Raw genomic sequence first — 14,850 nt, 5'->3', positions numbered from 1 at the left:
ATTTATTTGAGTGGCTAAAAACTTTTTTTAATAAATAAATTAAAAATAATTGTGTCTATTTATTTTTGATTAATTATAAACTCTTCTATCAAAGTGGACTAGCAAGCACCAGAATCGTCGCATTCCGACCAGCCTCAACAAAGAAGAAGTGCGGAAATGAATGCGCTCGCTTCTCATGCAGATTCCATGTAACCCCCCTCTCTCTCTCTCTCTCTCTCTATGATCTGCAACTATTTGATGATGTTACATTCTTTCTGATCGGCCGGCCGGCCGGCCGCAGGCTAATGCTGGGCTCCCAAAAAATTCCACTCTTTAAATATTAAATAATTTTTTATCATTTTTTAGCCCTGGTTGCAGGTCCCTTACATTCCATCAATTTAGATCGCTGAATGTAAGCATCTGAAAACATTACTTTATTCTTTCCATTCAAATTCCAAACAATACAGGTTTGGATTGATAAACCTTCTATCATCATCAGAATCTCGTGCAATGTCTTCCCTGAAGCGTTTCGCTTTCCTGTCAATTACTAGCCATTTCTATTCCTCTCGTAATTCAACTTCTATGAAGATCTTTCCACAGATGTCATCGAGTCATGGACTCTCTCACTAGCCTTCTTGGCCTGCGGAATGAGACAGCCAAATAATAAGGCATAGAATGAGTGTGTTAGCTGCTGAATTTATCAAGTTGATTTTTTATAAATCAGAGGTAATTGCTATCTGAGAAGATGATCGTATTGAAGTTGAGATGGACCAGATTCTCAGATAGATATGAATTAATATTGGATAGATTTAGTTTTTGCTTTTGATAATTTTGAAGTTATTTTGTATTTATTATCAGATTAGGCCTTGGTAAGCCTATAAATAGGGGTAGCTGTATTCAATTATTTTGATGAGTGTAGAAAGTCCAGTTCGTTATGTTGAATACAAGAGTCTTACGAGAGATCTTGGTGTTTCTTAATAATAACTAGTCAGGGAATTACTTACTTCTTTCTCCCAGTTAGTGCACAGAGTTACAATCAAAAGGAACAATGCCTGAGCAAACAATGCCACAGTAATCCCCATCCAAAGTCCCTGTATGAAACATTTGATACACAAGATAGCATTATTCCTTCTTCCTTCTTGTTGCCGCAAAGAGAGCAAAATTTTGGAATTGTGAGGATTACCTTTCCTCCAACGTGGCAAACAAAGGCTAATACTATACCAAGAGGTATGCCGATAAGATAATAAGCTCCCAGATTAACAAAAGCTCCAATCTTTTGCCAACCACATCCTCTAGCAGCTCCTGGGAAATGTCGATCAACAATGAGTTGACAAAACCATAAAAACAACCTTCACTTAAGACTGATTGTAGTAATCTCTGAAACCAAAGATCCTACTCTTGAAATATGAATGCTCTCTACTGAATTAGTACTGTACAAGAAGTTTGACTGCATAGAACAGAAATTATTCATCCTTCCAGATCTGTATCTTCTACTATCTGTCAGATTAATTTGAACTGTTTCAATCCATCAATGTAAATGTCTCAGTTTTATAGGTTTTGAGGCATTTTATGTATTTTGTGTTTTAACACAACTAGTCGTAGCGTGAAATTCAGAATTCTGGCACTTACCTGAAAGCACAGATTGGATACCATCCAGAATGTGGGATAATGCAGTTATTACTAAAATCTGCCCCACATATCTCACAACCTTTTCTTCTTTACTATAGCAGTATCCCCAAATATTACGACCAAGAATCATGACAGTGGCAAGCAAAATGCCTTCAATAGTAACCATGCCCACGGCAATGCCTAATGCTAAACGGGCAGCCTGTGGTCGGCCTGCACCTAGTTCATTGGAAACTCTTACGCTGAAGGATAAGGAAAGGAATTAGTGTTGGACTAACAAATAAATGACCAAGAGAAAAACCAGAAAGGATCTCAAAATAGTCTATGGTTAAGCTTAAAGTCACCTTGTGGCACCACTCAGCCCAAGAGGTATCATATAAACCATGGCACATGTATTAAGGCTGCAAATGAATGTAAGAGCTCAGTCAAAATCAACATTTATAATACTCCAAATTTTCTTGAAGTCATGAGAAAATGCAGACCAGATAGAAAGAACTGAGGTTTCCAGCTGTGGATTGGGAAGGAGACCAGCCAAGAGAACCATCATTTCGAATGACCAAATCTCCAAGCTGTTTAAAATTTCATATTAGATGAAATAGATGAATGCAACACATTTACCAGCACTTTAGAGAATAGTGACAAGAAATTATAGCTGATATGATAGAAAATTTGTAACTACCATATCATAAGAGCTGAAGGAATTGCAAGACGAAGGAACTTGGGAATATCTTGCAGTGCCTCTTTAGAAAAGCCAGTCCAAGTTCTCTTGCAGGAAGGAGATACCCTGACATAAATGGCCAGTAGTATCACATTGATCCAATAAGATATAGCATTAGCCAACGCAGCGCCTTTATTTCCCAGCCCAGATTTGAAAACTAGAACCCAGCAAATTAGTATGTGTAGCAATGTTGTGCATCCAGTGCTCAGCATCATAGGAACTACATTGTTCTGAGTTTGTAGAAATCGAGCATGACACTGTAAAAGCCCGTAAGCAAAAATACTAGGCACCATGAAGCGGGCGTAAGCCCCAGCCTCTGCTGATATTTCAGGATCTTGTCCCAAGAACACAAGAATATGCCCTGCATTCACCCAAATGCATGCTAGTGGAATGCAGGCAAGTAGGATAACAAACATGGCTCTCTGCTTGTGAATACCCAGCATATGATACTGTCCTGCTCCATAGGACTGGCCACAAAATGTATCTAATGCGCTTGCCATTCCTACCTATTTGAACAAAGAACTATAGCATATCAAGCCTTTATCCCAATTGGTGGTGTAGGCTACATGAATTCTAAAGAAAGGAATGAAATTTTAGAATAAGAAACAATCTCAGCTAAAGGGGAAATCAAGACCAAGGCAGGATGCTAATTACTTGGGGAAACATAGTGGCCACCGTTTAATAACTTGTGCCAATTTGCATAGAGACAATCTTGAAGAACCCTTACCTAATAGTTAAGTGCTTGTGTAGTTTTCATATTTAAAATTTGTTGAAAACATAAATATCAAAGTCATCCCTCTCTATATAACTCTAGTAGAAACAATTCAAAATTTGTAGTTCTTGTGTTTATTACAATACTTGAAACACGAAAACAATCAGAACTTTGACAAAAGTAGAATATATAGAACAGTGATGTCTTGGCCTCAACAGAGCACTATCTGCAGGCAAAACCCACGGTAAAAAAAAAAAAGGAGGATGTAGCAGTAGCAGTTTGGGAAGATCTATCGAGACCCACTTCACCAGCATTTTCTAGAGCAGTGGGCAGGCAAATCTAGGGAATGAAAGAGAAAGAAGAAGCCAAGAACTCACCAAGAGGCTGAAACCAGTGACAGAAGCAAAGGAAGTGGCCATGGAAGCACCAGAGAGAGGTAGCTCCCCAAGATGGCCCACAAACATAACTGAGATCAACTGCAAGCTATACAGCAAGAGATTGACTGAAACTATGGGCCCTGCCAGCCTCAATTGCTTCTTCACTTCTGTGAAAATCTCATCTTTCTTGAGTCCCCCTCCGGATTCTGTCACATCTGGAATCAATGGTGACTCTAGGCCTTGTTTCTGCTCTTCTCTGTCCATTGCTTGTTTCCTTTTCTCTTCAATCTAATTGATGGCTTCTATCTCATGGAGCAGAGTCTTGAAGATTTGAGACTCACAAGATGGATTTTTATATTCTCTGCTGACTGCTTGAGCTTGCCAGAGACAGCCAGCAAACCTTGTCGCTTGTCAGAGTCAGTCTCATTTCAGTGCTACCTTCTTCTCCATTGGGGGACAAATAAATATGGTATAATAATTATAATTTTGTATATTTTATTCTTTCAATTAGATTATCCATTTTGAAAGCATAAGTCATTAATCTAATATATACCGTTTTACTTCATTTAAATGGAAATAATATTTTTTAGTTTAAAAAAGTTCAAAGACTTATTTGATAAAGTATAAAATTTAAAAAATATATGAATTAAAAATCTAAAACTCAAAAAATGTAAAATTAAATTTTCTTTTGTTTGTTTTAATCAATCACATAATTATTGAAAGGAATGAAAGGGTGAAAAAATAAACTTAGATGATGTATTCAGCACCAGCACGCCACTGTTAACATTCATTGCACATTGATATATGCTTTTTGAAACTACTACTTCTTTTATTAGCCAATGATGTGAAATAAAAACATCATTAAATAAGTCAAGTCTTAGGTGACGGCTACAAAAGTAATGTATATATGTATTACACGTAATTTGGTAGAATAATATTATTATTTAATGAGATATCTTATTTATTTATAAGATAGTATTTATAAATTCAAACTATTTTTTACTATAAGTTTACGTAGGATAAATGAGGCATAAAAAATTCAGGTCTAATTTCTCCTCTAATAAAAATGAATATTATTATTATTATTATTAACATGAAAAGTTGCTAATAAGCAAATCATTAATATTCTTATTTACTCTTTTATATATAATTAAATACATCAGATAACATATTTTGAACCATAATATATTCCACAAATATATCCTAACCCATCAAACAAACATGCATGTTAGCCCGTATTTCTTTTCAACTAAAATATTTTACTTATTTGTTAATATTTGGATAACATAGAATAAAAAAATATTTTTTGTAACAAAAACATTTTAGATCAAACGCATCTTCACAATTATTAACTATATTTTATTCTAATTATGGTTGGATTCAGTGGCGGAGCTAAAGAAGAATTTTAGTCCAGGTCAAATTATAAAAATTATAATTATTCATATTAATATATATAAAAAATTAAAAAAATAAAAAAACCAGCTAGGGCCAAGGCCCCAGCTGGCCAACATGTGGCTCCGCCACTGGTTGGATTAGTGACATGATAGTGATAATGTCATTTGATTTTTAAAAATCACTAATAATATAAATATATACAAAAGAATATAATAAAATTTTATATTAAATGTAGATGATGGTAACGATAAATGAAAATAATTCACATGGTTATATCCACCTCCCCTCGCATAGTTAATCTTGTGAAATTAACCTATATAATATGAAAATATGACTTATTATTTTTGTTAAGTAAAAATGAATTATCAAAAAAAATTGATAAGTCATTTTTGGTTTTGAGATCAAAATTAAAACTCAAGAATCAAACTAAAAATTAGGAGGGTGTAAAAAAATCGTCAAATCGCGAAAATTGACCGCACCAGACTATATTGCACTGCACTACGTGATTTTTTAAGGTAAACGATTCGACACGGTTTAAGAAATTCTCAAATCATGCGATTTGCACTTTGAAATTTCTCAATTTAGTTAAAAACCAAAATAGTTGAATATTATATTAATTAAAAATTAAAAAATATATAAATTAAATGTAAGGCTCCCAATCCCAACTCCCTTCTTTCCTCCTCTTCTTATTCTTCCCGTTTCATCTCTCTCTCTCTCTCTCTCTCTTATTTTCTTTCAAAAACACTGCTATAAATCATCGATTTTGCAAAATCGAACCATTCAATCTTAAATTCAATTGAATTTTCACTGTGAAAGCAGCCCTAATCTATAAGAAGGTAAATCTTTTTGTTTTATCAACTTTATTTTAGCATAGATCCATGATATATATATATATGCAGTTTGAGTTAGGCCAAAAGTTTAATCTTAAATCTACGAAGATCTAGCCGTTGGATCTTGCTATGTTAGTCAATGGGGGTAAGGGTGTCAGGGGGTTTCCTCTGATCGCCAGAAAACCTTTGGCCACAGGCATCGACTAGTAGTGTTTTCTCGTTTTCGTCGAAAATTAAAAACCAAATCTACTAAAATTCAGTCGTTAGATTTGGCCCATTTTTTGATATATTAACCCCTTTGACGTGACGTTTCTAATGGTAGAGTCTGATCATGAGAATAACTAGCTGGTGGTTGCCGGTGACTACAGTTTTGGCTAGAATGGGTTGTTTTTAGGGTTGGCTGTTCTTAGGTGATTTGATCAGACATTTATTCAATTTTTATCTAATTTGATTGTCTTTTTAGGTGATGTTGACGATTACAGCCTCTGAAACCGTGAAGAGGAAATACCAAATTGCGAAAACTACACCAAACTAGACTGCATGATTTAGTTTAATGCCAAATCGTACATGTGATTTAGCGTATTAAATTTCTTCTAAATCGTCCAAATTGTATCGTGCACACTCTTACAAAAAATTATTATTTTTTTTAGTTTTTGGTTCTTTTTACATAAAAATGTAAAATATGGTCTAAATATTTTTCATACAAAATAATTTTATACGCACTATTTTACATGAAAATTGTATGCATTTAAGGCTAAATTTTATTTCTTTATTGAAAATTTTAAAATACAAACCAAGCACCAAAAAAATAAGATGAAAAATAATTTTTTGTGTACTAAAATCTTTTTAAATGAATGTTATTTTGCAAGGTAAAATATTTTACAAGGAAACAAACAAAGCCTTAATAACTTGGGAATGTGATGTAGAGGTAATTTGTGTGTGTCATGTGATGGACCTGCAATACTTCAGCACCATAATAATCTCTTGACATTTTTGGTGCAAAATTCAATACTTCCGTTTCCATATATATAAATAATTATTGCAGGAATCACAAATACCAAACTTTTTCAAACATTCAACTGCAAACCTGTACTTCATCCTTCCTAAACTACAAATCTAACCTAATTTCTTCCCAAAACAAACTAGAGATCAGGACCATTCCACATGCAAAATCAAGAGCAAGGATTAAAGACAATTTTGACACAACTGGATATAAACTTTCAAGCAACTGAGGGCCTAAAAGTATTAACAGAAGAACTGGCCTAACAGTCTAACACTACATGACCCCTTTCACTTTTGTCTTATCTTACATGCAATCAGATCAAGTCAGGACAGCAGTCCTAATTAAGCTTTTTCCCAACAAAGAACATACTCCACTCGGATCGTGCGTGCTGGTGACTGATAACCGTCACTGTGATCACAGAAATGGCTGTAGTTCATGTCACACACGAGATAAGCTAGCTACCTAGGCAGCCAGTTGATCGTGCAAGCAAACACACCTTAATGCAATGTCACAGCCCGCCTTGTGAGAACCTAGACTGGCTTTCTCTCCTCTGTTCACAACTCGACTGGGAAATACACAGAAAGATTTAGTCATCTTCTTCCGAATCTTAAGCATTTGGTGTATCTGCAATCTGAATCAGTCATGCTTCCATTTGGAGACAGTGATGGCTTGCTCTCTTTGGCCAAAGAGAGTTTCTCCATTGCACTCACAAACTTGCTTAAGTGTTTGATGTACTCAGGAAATGTCTCGAGGTTACAGTGACCACCGCCCTTCACCCATAAGGGATCGTACTTTTCCTTGGAAAGTTCCCACAATCGCTTACCATGGGACCAGTCAACGACATCATCGTTCGTTCCCTTCAAATATCCATCAAACAGAAAGGAAAAACAACAGAAGCAATGGCAGATTAAGATAACTTAAAAAAGAGGGAGCAGCATAGGGAAAAAAAAATCCTTGTTGGGAGTGAATAAAGGCCTAACTATGAAACTTGTGCAACAAAAATAATCTTAATCTTACTCTTCAGTAACCTAGCACCCTAGCACACCCTAGCATTCTATGAACAAATCCTTCACTTGTTCAAAATTAAGCAATGACATTAATTAATTAGCTCATCCGTAATTGCTTTCTGCCCTAGCTGGCTATCCAAAGATGACAATTTCAAGCCCTTATCATAGAAAATAGACGCCGAAATTGATTGCATATTCTGGCGAAGAAGTCCCTTTCTGCCCTTAGCTGGATGTACTATTTTAAACCTTGGTGAGTACTTCTTATGTGGCAAACATCATCGGGTCTCATTTAGTTCCTCTACAATAACAACAACAATCACAAGCAAGCCTTAAACCCACATGTGGAGTTAGGTACATGTATTCTAGACCTCCAAATATTTCTCTCCATTGTCCTCTGTAAGTTTGTTATATCTCATGCCATGGTTAAAAGTTTCCCACCAAGTTCCATTTATATTTTTATCTCTCTCCTTTGCCATGAACTTCTTACATTTATCCACTCACCAATTAGGTACTTTTATCGCTTTTCTTCTCACATGTCAAAATCATCTTAAGCATGAGTTTAATTAGCACCATATCTTCAATATATGCTATTCCAATCTTATTATGTAAGATCTCATTTTGTATTTTGTCTTTTTCTTTTTTGTATGGATGCACATCATCAATAACATTTTTATCACATTTAGTTGCTCTATGGAAAAAAAAAAAAATCGAATTTGTTAAGAGTATGGTTCACTTTGATGCATATGGTTCCTTAAAAGAGGTCCTTAGGTGGTCAGTTATATTTTCTAATGTTTCATTGATAACGCATCACAAAAATTGTCGATCTATCATCTCTTGAAAACAAATATCAGGCATTTCATTTTGAAAAATTTTATGCCATGGTAATGGGGAGACAAGAAAGCCATTAAGGGTTCTTGTTTGAACAATTGTGGAGAAAACATATTTATGAAATTTAACGCATATTATGACATTCATTAGTATTTGACATGAAATGATAATTTCTCACAACCAACAACAAAATGACGTGGTTGAGAGAATGAATTGCATTGTTATGGAAAGAGTCAAATACATGCTCAAAATGGGAAAACTACCCAAACAATTCTAGGGGGAAGATCTACATTGATACCCTTGGGTTTTGACACTCTAGAGTAGGTAAAGGTGTGTACTTTCACTTATGTATCTGGCTATAAGAAAATTGTAAATGTGCCCAAGAAACAATGATGAAGCCTGAAAACAAAGCTATTCCTTATATCCTTGCAAGTTATAGGGATGATGAGTTTGGCTATAGTGAAATTTCGAGAAAAAAGAGTACATAGTACGTACAGATATATTTTAATAAAAGTTAGACCAAAATATTATATAATTATTAAGTGACCTTGCATTGATGTTGTTTTAGATCTTATACGAAATCCTTCCCCATCACCATTTTCTAGAGATGGAGAAGACACATAAGATGAGATGCCAAAACTAGATTGTGAAGACGATGTTGATGAAGACAAAATATTGAAAGTGGGAGAAATCCCTTCCACCAAAAATAATGGAATCAAAACTATGAGATGAGTTAGATAACACATGACATCTACCAAGTATTGCTATTTAGATGATATTGAGCTTACTTATGAAAGGGAGCCTAAAAATGTTTAACAAGTAGAAACACATAAAGCAAGGTATGAGAAAAGATTAATAATAGTAAAATAGTAGGACTAGATAATATTTCAATAGAAACGTATAAATGCATGGGAGAAGAGTTTTTTTTTTTTTTTTTTGGGTCACTTAAAATCAAAAAGGATGTCCAAGAATTGAAGAAATAGTACTTTATTACCTATATCTAAAAATATGTTCAAAATTGTAAAAATTATTGAGAGATTAAGGTAATGTACCAAACTGTGAAATTTTGAGCAAGAGTATTTAGCAAAGGTTAAGGAGGGAAATCAAGGTCTCTAAAAATCAATTTGGTTTTATGTCAAACAGGTCAGAAATTAAATTTACCTGCTTATTATGATGTCTAATGGAATGGTCTAGAGATAAATAAAAAATTTGCTTATGGTATTATTACAAAAAACTTAGTCAAAATTCCTAAAAGTCTCATGAAATGCGTAAAAGAAGAAAAGAGTATGAATTACTTATTTAATGACATGTATTATCAAGTTTATTTATAAAAAAAAAAAAAAAGGCATGCAAGTCTGTAAGTATGGAAAATAGTTGCAACTAACCATACTAATTAGTAGAATCTAAAAATATAGGACCAAGAGGTGCAGTAATGGGTATGGATGGCAACGCACGCCCATAATGAACATAATAAAGTGTAAAACAAAAAAAATAAAAGAAATTGATATCCAAACACAAATTATGGTACAAGCAATCATATGAGACAAGGACTAATAGAAGCTATCATGAGAGAGTGGGTGGAATTGAACACATATTAAGCAAAAAAGGTAGATGAGGACTGGGAAAACGGACACTGCTAAAGGCTAGTTTAGTGCTGAAGTAAATGTTAATGATTAGTTTGACAACTAAGCTTTTTTTTTTTTTTTTTTTTTTTGAGGGGAGGTGGGGGGGGGGGGGGGGGGGGATGGTTAACCTGAACAACAAAAACCTACCATGCTCATTTTCTGTTAACGAACATCCATCTTAAGGCAACCACGTTAGCATTGCCAGTAAGGAGTTCCAGTTGGCTGAAACCCCTCGTTAGTGAGAGTTTATGTTGGTTGCTTCTCTCTCTCTCCCCCCACCCAAAAAAAATCGTGGGTGATGGGATCTGGACATCACGATGGGTTCTTGAATGATCTCCAAAACCCATCCCCCTCCCCCCCCCCAAAAAAAAAAAAAAAAAAAAAAGAAATGATGGTTATGGACATCACAATGGGTTCTTTAACAGTCTCCAGAACCCACGCAAAGAGAGAGAGAAGAAGAACCACTAGGAAGAAGAAAAAGCTAGCAAGAACCCTTTCCAACAATCGGTTTTGCCAGCGTGATTGGATTAAGATGAATGCCTGTTAGGAAAAAATGGGGCGTGGTTAACGGAGATCCTAATCCCATTTGCCACGTCAGCCAAAATATTTGAGTCATTTTTTATTGTTAAAGTACTAAATTGACTCGTCCCAGATATAAGTCGAGTGATCGAGCAAACGATATGTCGAATTCACACTAGTGGGTCGTGAGTTCGATTCTCATCTTATGGAATGAGACAAACCCTCACATTTGCAATTTATCTCCTTTGTCAAAATCAAAAATACGAAACGGTAGAAGTCACGCAACGCGATCATTCCAAAAACTAAATTGACTCAAAAGAAAGCATAGATATCAAATTGACCATGTACTTCAAGACTAAACTTACTAGTTATAAAGGCCTTACAGAAATAAGGCTATAGATAGCGCGGGTTAGAATTCATACAGTTAACCCTAAATCGCGGGATAAAAGTTTGGTAGGTTGTTATAATCATTAATCATGATGGTGCATAATGGTTTCTTAAGGCAAACAATTCAAAACTCCTTCGCTCCAGTCCGCTTTCAGAATCTAGGGGGCATCGGGAACAAAAACTTGAAGAATGTATCTCACAAAAACTATATATATTAAGCGATTCAACCAGTGAGTAGAGTGATTCCTAAATAGTTAACATCAAGCTGCGCATAATATGACTGTATATTACAGAAACATCTAAAAATTTTGTTCAAGAGCCTTCACTGAAATTAAACATGTAAATGCTGGAGTAGAAGATGTGGATTGACAAATTTGTTCTTGTAAAGAGACAAGAAAGAGCCAATGGGTGAGGTGAAACTTACATGTATAACTAGAACCGGACAGCTTACATTCCTTATTTTGTCTATATTCTGAAATATCAATAGAAGTTTCTCATCACAGAACTGAGCAATAAATATGTAATAGAGCAGATGAAATGGAAACACACCTTGAAAATGTCAAACCAAAATGTCATTTTGACAGGATAGAGAACTCGTATCCCTGAAAGGATGGCACTATGAAGAACAACGCCTCTCAACCTCTGTAAACGAGAAGCTAAGTGTAATGTAGGCCCGCTTCCAACAGACTGACCATACAAAATCACGTCTTCCTGCTTAATACCATATTCATTCTTCAAACACTCGTAGACAGCCTCTATGTCGTAGTATGTGTTGAACTCAGATGGCTGCGCAAGTTAAAGCAGGAATAACTTAGGAAATTAACTGAAAATACTTTAAGCAATAATGAACTAGATTATAAATAAGTGCTAGCACTAAATAGAATTTTCTTTTGCTTCTATTATGCTTACATTTTTCCATTTCTTGTTGGAATGGAAATGTTAATAATAATCAGAAGGTTCATCTAGAGTCTTAAGATTTTCGAGTAGGAGATTAACTTCATACAAAGATGTTTTTCAACCTTTTCTTACCTTACCAGAGGATGCTCCATACCCCGAATAATCGTAACTGCAAAAGTGCAAAAAGCACAAGTCAATACTGAAGATGGATCAAGTTTGCTGTACTAAATCCATCAAATTGGTAATCCACCAAGGCTTTTACCAGTGAAATATCAAATCAGCTGCAAGTTAAATTCCACATGGGTTTAACCAAATATTCCACCCGCAAACACACTACAAAATAAAAAAGTACAAGCATTTTCAAATAATTTAATTGAAGATCCTAGTCATGCATTACTTGATATGAAAAACAAGCCTATCTTGTGCAACAGATTCAGAAAAATATGACTCTGAGAACCATAAAGAAAACTCCTCTCGCCACTTCCAACTCTAAAACAAACGCCCGTAGCCCCAATACAGGTCAACAAAAGAAACATTAAACAGTCATAGACAATGTGAAAAAGAAAGAAGAAACCAGCAGCAGTTAGCCAGAAAGGGAAAAGCAAAAACAGGGTTACAGGTTTTGTGTTCTACACATCCGCTAAGATTTGCAAACAGACAGAAATGCAGATCATGAAATTGCTTCCAAAATGTTCAGAATAGCAAACAAGACTCAATCTGGGCATTTGAATGATTTTCACGAGCATGCCAGTTTAAACAGCTTTCTTGAAGAAAGATGGAAGTAGTTGACAAGCAAGGTAAAGCTCGTTAGATCAAACATCATGAATTCTTTAAGTAAAATAAAGAAAAGCAAAGGATGGGTAAAAATGATAACAAAGGATCCGACAGTACCATCAGCAAATCACATTACAGCATAACACACTACAAGAAAAGTTATGCAACTAATACATAAGCAGGGCATTTAGCCAAAAAATAAATAAATAAATACACAAGCAGGGCAGGCAGCAAAATGCAGCAGATCGACCTAGTACCCGCAGAATAGAGAAAACAAAGGCACAGACGCGAGAAGAGAAGAAAATTAGAGGGTGCAGAACAATCAACCTGTCCTGAACAACACAAAAAACCAATTTGGATCCTAATTAACATAGAATAACGAAGACAAAATCAACCATTTCAGTAATATTAAATTCAAATCATCCCACCAAAATATCCGAAGACCAATTACATCAACAAACACAATAAACAGAAAATACACCCATAAAAGAGTGGAGACAATAACCAAACCAAAAAACACAGTCCAATCTCGTCGTAAATCAGATTCCAAAGCTACAAAAACCACCAAAATCTGCGGCTAAACAAGTTAATCTGTAAATAAGAAATACCGAACCAAATGAACATTTCAAACCAAGAAAAGGGAAAACGAAATTCCCAATCACATTCCAGAGTCATTAAAAACAAACATATCCCATCACAAGATAAATTCTGAAACAATCATAAAACACATTATTACGTACACACATGCAAGTGTTGTATATATTGTTATATGCATGATGAAAATAGAAAGGCTTAAACCTCATGATATTGACACGGAGGCGAGCTCTGAGCTCAATGAAGAGGTCCTGCATCTGGCCCAAATCGGCAGCGTTGCCATGGGAGTAGAGAAGCGTAAACCGCCCAAAAGGGTGCCTCCAGAAGGTGGCGACGACCCTGTTGCCAGCCTTGGTTTCGAGCAAATGGACGTCGACGTTCTTGTCGGCGTTGACCCCGGTGAAGATGAGGGTCCCGTCATCGTCTCTGAACACATCGTAGGTGGGTGGGTCAGGTGGGAAGAACGCGAATTTCGCCGCCACACTCGACGTTACATTGCCCATTTAACACCGAGCCACCAAATAGCACTGATCTGTGGACGCAATCAATGAGGTTTCAGGCCACGAACGAGCTCGGCTTTCCCGGAATTTTCTCTCGTTTTTCTAAGGGCTGGAATTTCCGTATTTTTGTTTCTATTTTTTTTTTGTTGGAAAAGTTGTATTCCGTTTCGTTTTTGTCTTTGGTCAGCTGAATCTGTTATGTGATGAGGAATTCGACAGGGAGATGGCGCTGGAAAGGAGGCTCTGCCCCTCTGGTAGAGTCTGGATCCGATCTAGGCAGGAAGGAGCTCGAAACAGACCTGAGAAGAAGAAGAAGAAGAAGATGCTAAAGATGAGTTTCGAGGGACAATGATAAAAACCAAGGCGAGGATGGTGGTTGATACATACATACATACATAGCTCTCTTTCCACCTTCACTTATATTGATGCTACGCTATTTCTTAAAATGTCAGTTCTAACCCCGGCGGGTTAATATATATATATGTACATATATATTTTTACTGATAAAAATTAGGACTCGTTATATTTTGCAATTGTTTTTTGATGACTTATGATCACGTTATAAAAATTAGTACTTGTTTATTATTACTTAATTTGTCTTTTTAAGTAAATCTAAATACAGTCACAATTTATACATATTAAAAATAAATTTTCAAGAAATCACTATTCTCACTGTGAATTATATTTTTATACCGTGTGAGCGGAATCCACAAAGAGATAACATGGCGCACCATGACCCTATCTCCACGTGGATGACTTGTCTTCTAATTTTACTAACTAATGTTATATTTCAATAATAATTATATCTTCTAAAATATCACAGGAATTTAAATATATGATACACTTCTTATCTTGTTTTGGCAATTGTTAGGGCAATTGTTAGTGGTGCTTTTAATGAGATTAGCCTGTCTATTGATGCAAGTGATCATTGTTTTCTCTCTGATAAATTAAAATATTTATTGTATTTAGAGTTTGGCTTAAATTAAATCTAAAAGAAAGAATTAATGATATAATCTCAAAGGAAGGTTGGTAAGATATTATAGCAACCTCAGTAATGAGCGTTCGTAACCTTCATAAGG

The 14,850-nt window shown here is 35.3% G+C and overlaps 2 protein-coding genes across 2 annotated transcripts; both read right to left on the bottom strand.

Moving 5' to 3' along the window:
* Window positions 1-277: 277 nt before the first annotated feature.
* On the bottom strand, window positions 278-3,827 carry LOC127794053 (protein DETOXIFICATION 16-like). Its single transcript, XM_052324933.1, has 8 exons — window positions 3,413-3,827; window positions 2,285-2,829; window positions 2,088-2,174; window positions 1,950-2,006; window positions 1,609-1,847; window positions 1,163-1,281; window positions 984-1,070; window positions 278-619 (listed from the first exon to the last, which is right to left on the bottom strand). Exons 1-8 carry the CDS (start codon window positions 3,674-3,676, stop codon window positions 560-562), a joined length of 1,458 nt encoding a protein of 485 aa, XP_052180893.1. The 5' UTR covers window positions 3,677-3,827; the 3' UTR covers window positions 278-559.
* A 2,800-nt stretch (window positions 3,828-6,627) lies between these two features.
* Window positions 6,628-14,199, bottom strand: LOC127794624 (uncharacterized). Its single transcript, XM_052325874.1, has 6 exons — window positions 14,159-14,199; window positions 13,476-14,070; window positions 12,036-12,072; window positions 11,556-11,792; window positions 11,431-11,478; window positions 6,628-7,497 (listed from the first exon to the last, which is right to left on the bottom strand). Exons 2-6 carry the CDS (start codon window positions 13,772-13,774, stop codon window positions 7,231-7,233), a joined length of 888 nt encoding a protein of 295 aa, XP_052181834.1. The 5' UTR covers window positions 13,775-14,070; window positions 14,159-14,199; the 3' UTR covers window positions 6,628-7,230.
* Window positions 14,200-14,850: the final 651 nt, after the last annotated feature.

This window comes from Diospyros lotus, chromosome 2 (assembly GCF_014633365.1).
Source record: "Diospyros lotus cultivar Yz01 chromosome 2, ASM1463336v1, whole genome shotgun sequence".
Taxonomy (NCBI): Eukaryota; Viridiplantae; Streptophyta; class Magnoliopsida; order Ericales; family Ebenaceae; genus Diospyros; species Diospyros lotus.
Note: the sequence above shows the minus strand (reverse complement) of the source record. Positions and strands in the feature narration are given on the sequence as shown.

Coding starts and splice junctions, on each gene's coding strand:
- LOC127794053 (XM_052324933.1), bottom strand. CDS start 3,676: ATGGACAGAGAAGAGCAGAAACAAGGCCTAGAGTCACCATTGATTCCA. Junction 2,007..2,087: donor ACCTCAGTTCTTTCTATCTG/GTCTGCATTTTC, acceptor ATTCATTTGCAG/CCTTAATACATGTGCCATGG. Junction 1,282..1,608: donor TATCCAATCTGTGCTTTCAG/GTAAGTGCCAGA, acceptor GACATTTCCCAG/GAGCTGCTAGAGGATGTGGT.
- LOC127794624 (XM_052325874.1), bottom strand. CDS start 13,774: ATGGGCAATGTAACGTCGAGTGTGGCGGCGAAATTCGCGTTCTTCCCA. Junction 11,793..12,035: donor ATGGAGCATCCTCTGGTAAG/GTAAGAAAAGGT, acceptor TAACTTGCGCAG/CCATCTGAGTTCAACACATA. Junction 7,498..11,430: donor GTCCGGTTCTAGTTATACAT/GTAAGTTTCACC, acceptor GGATATTTGAAG/GGAACGAACGATGATGTCGT.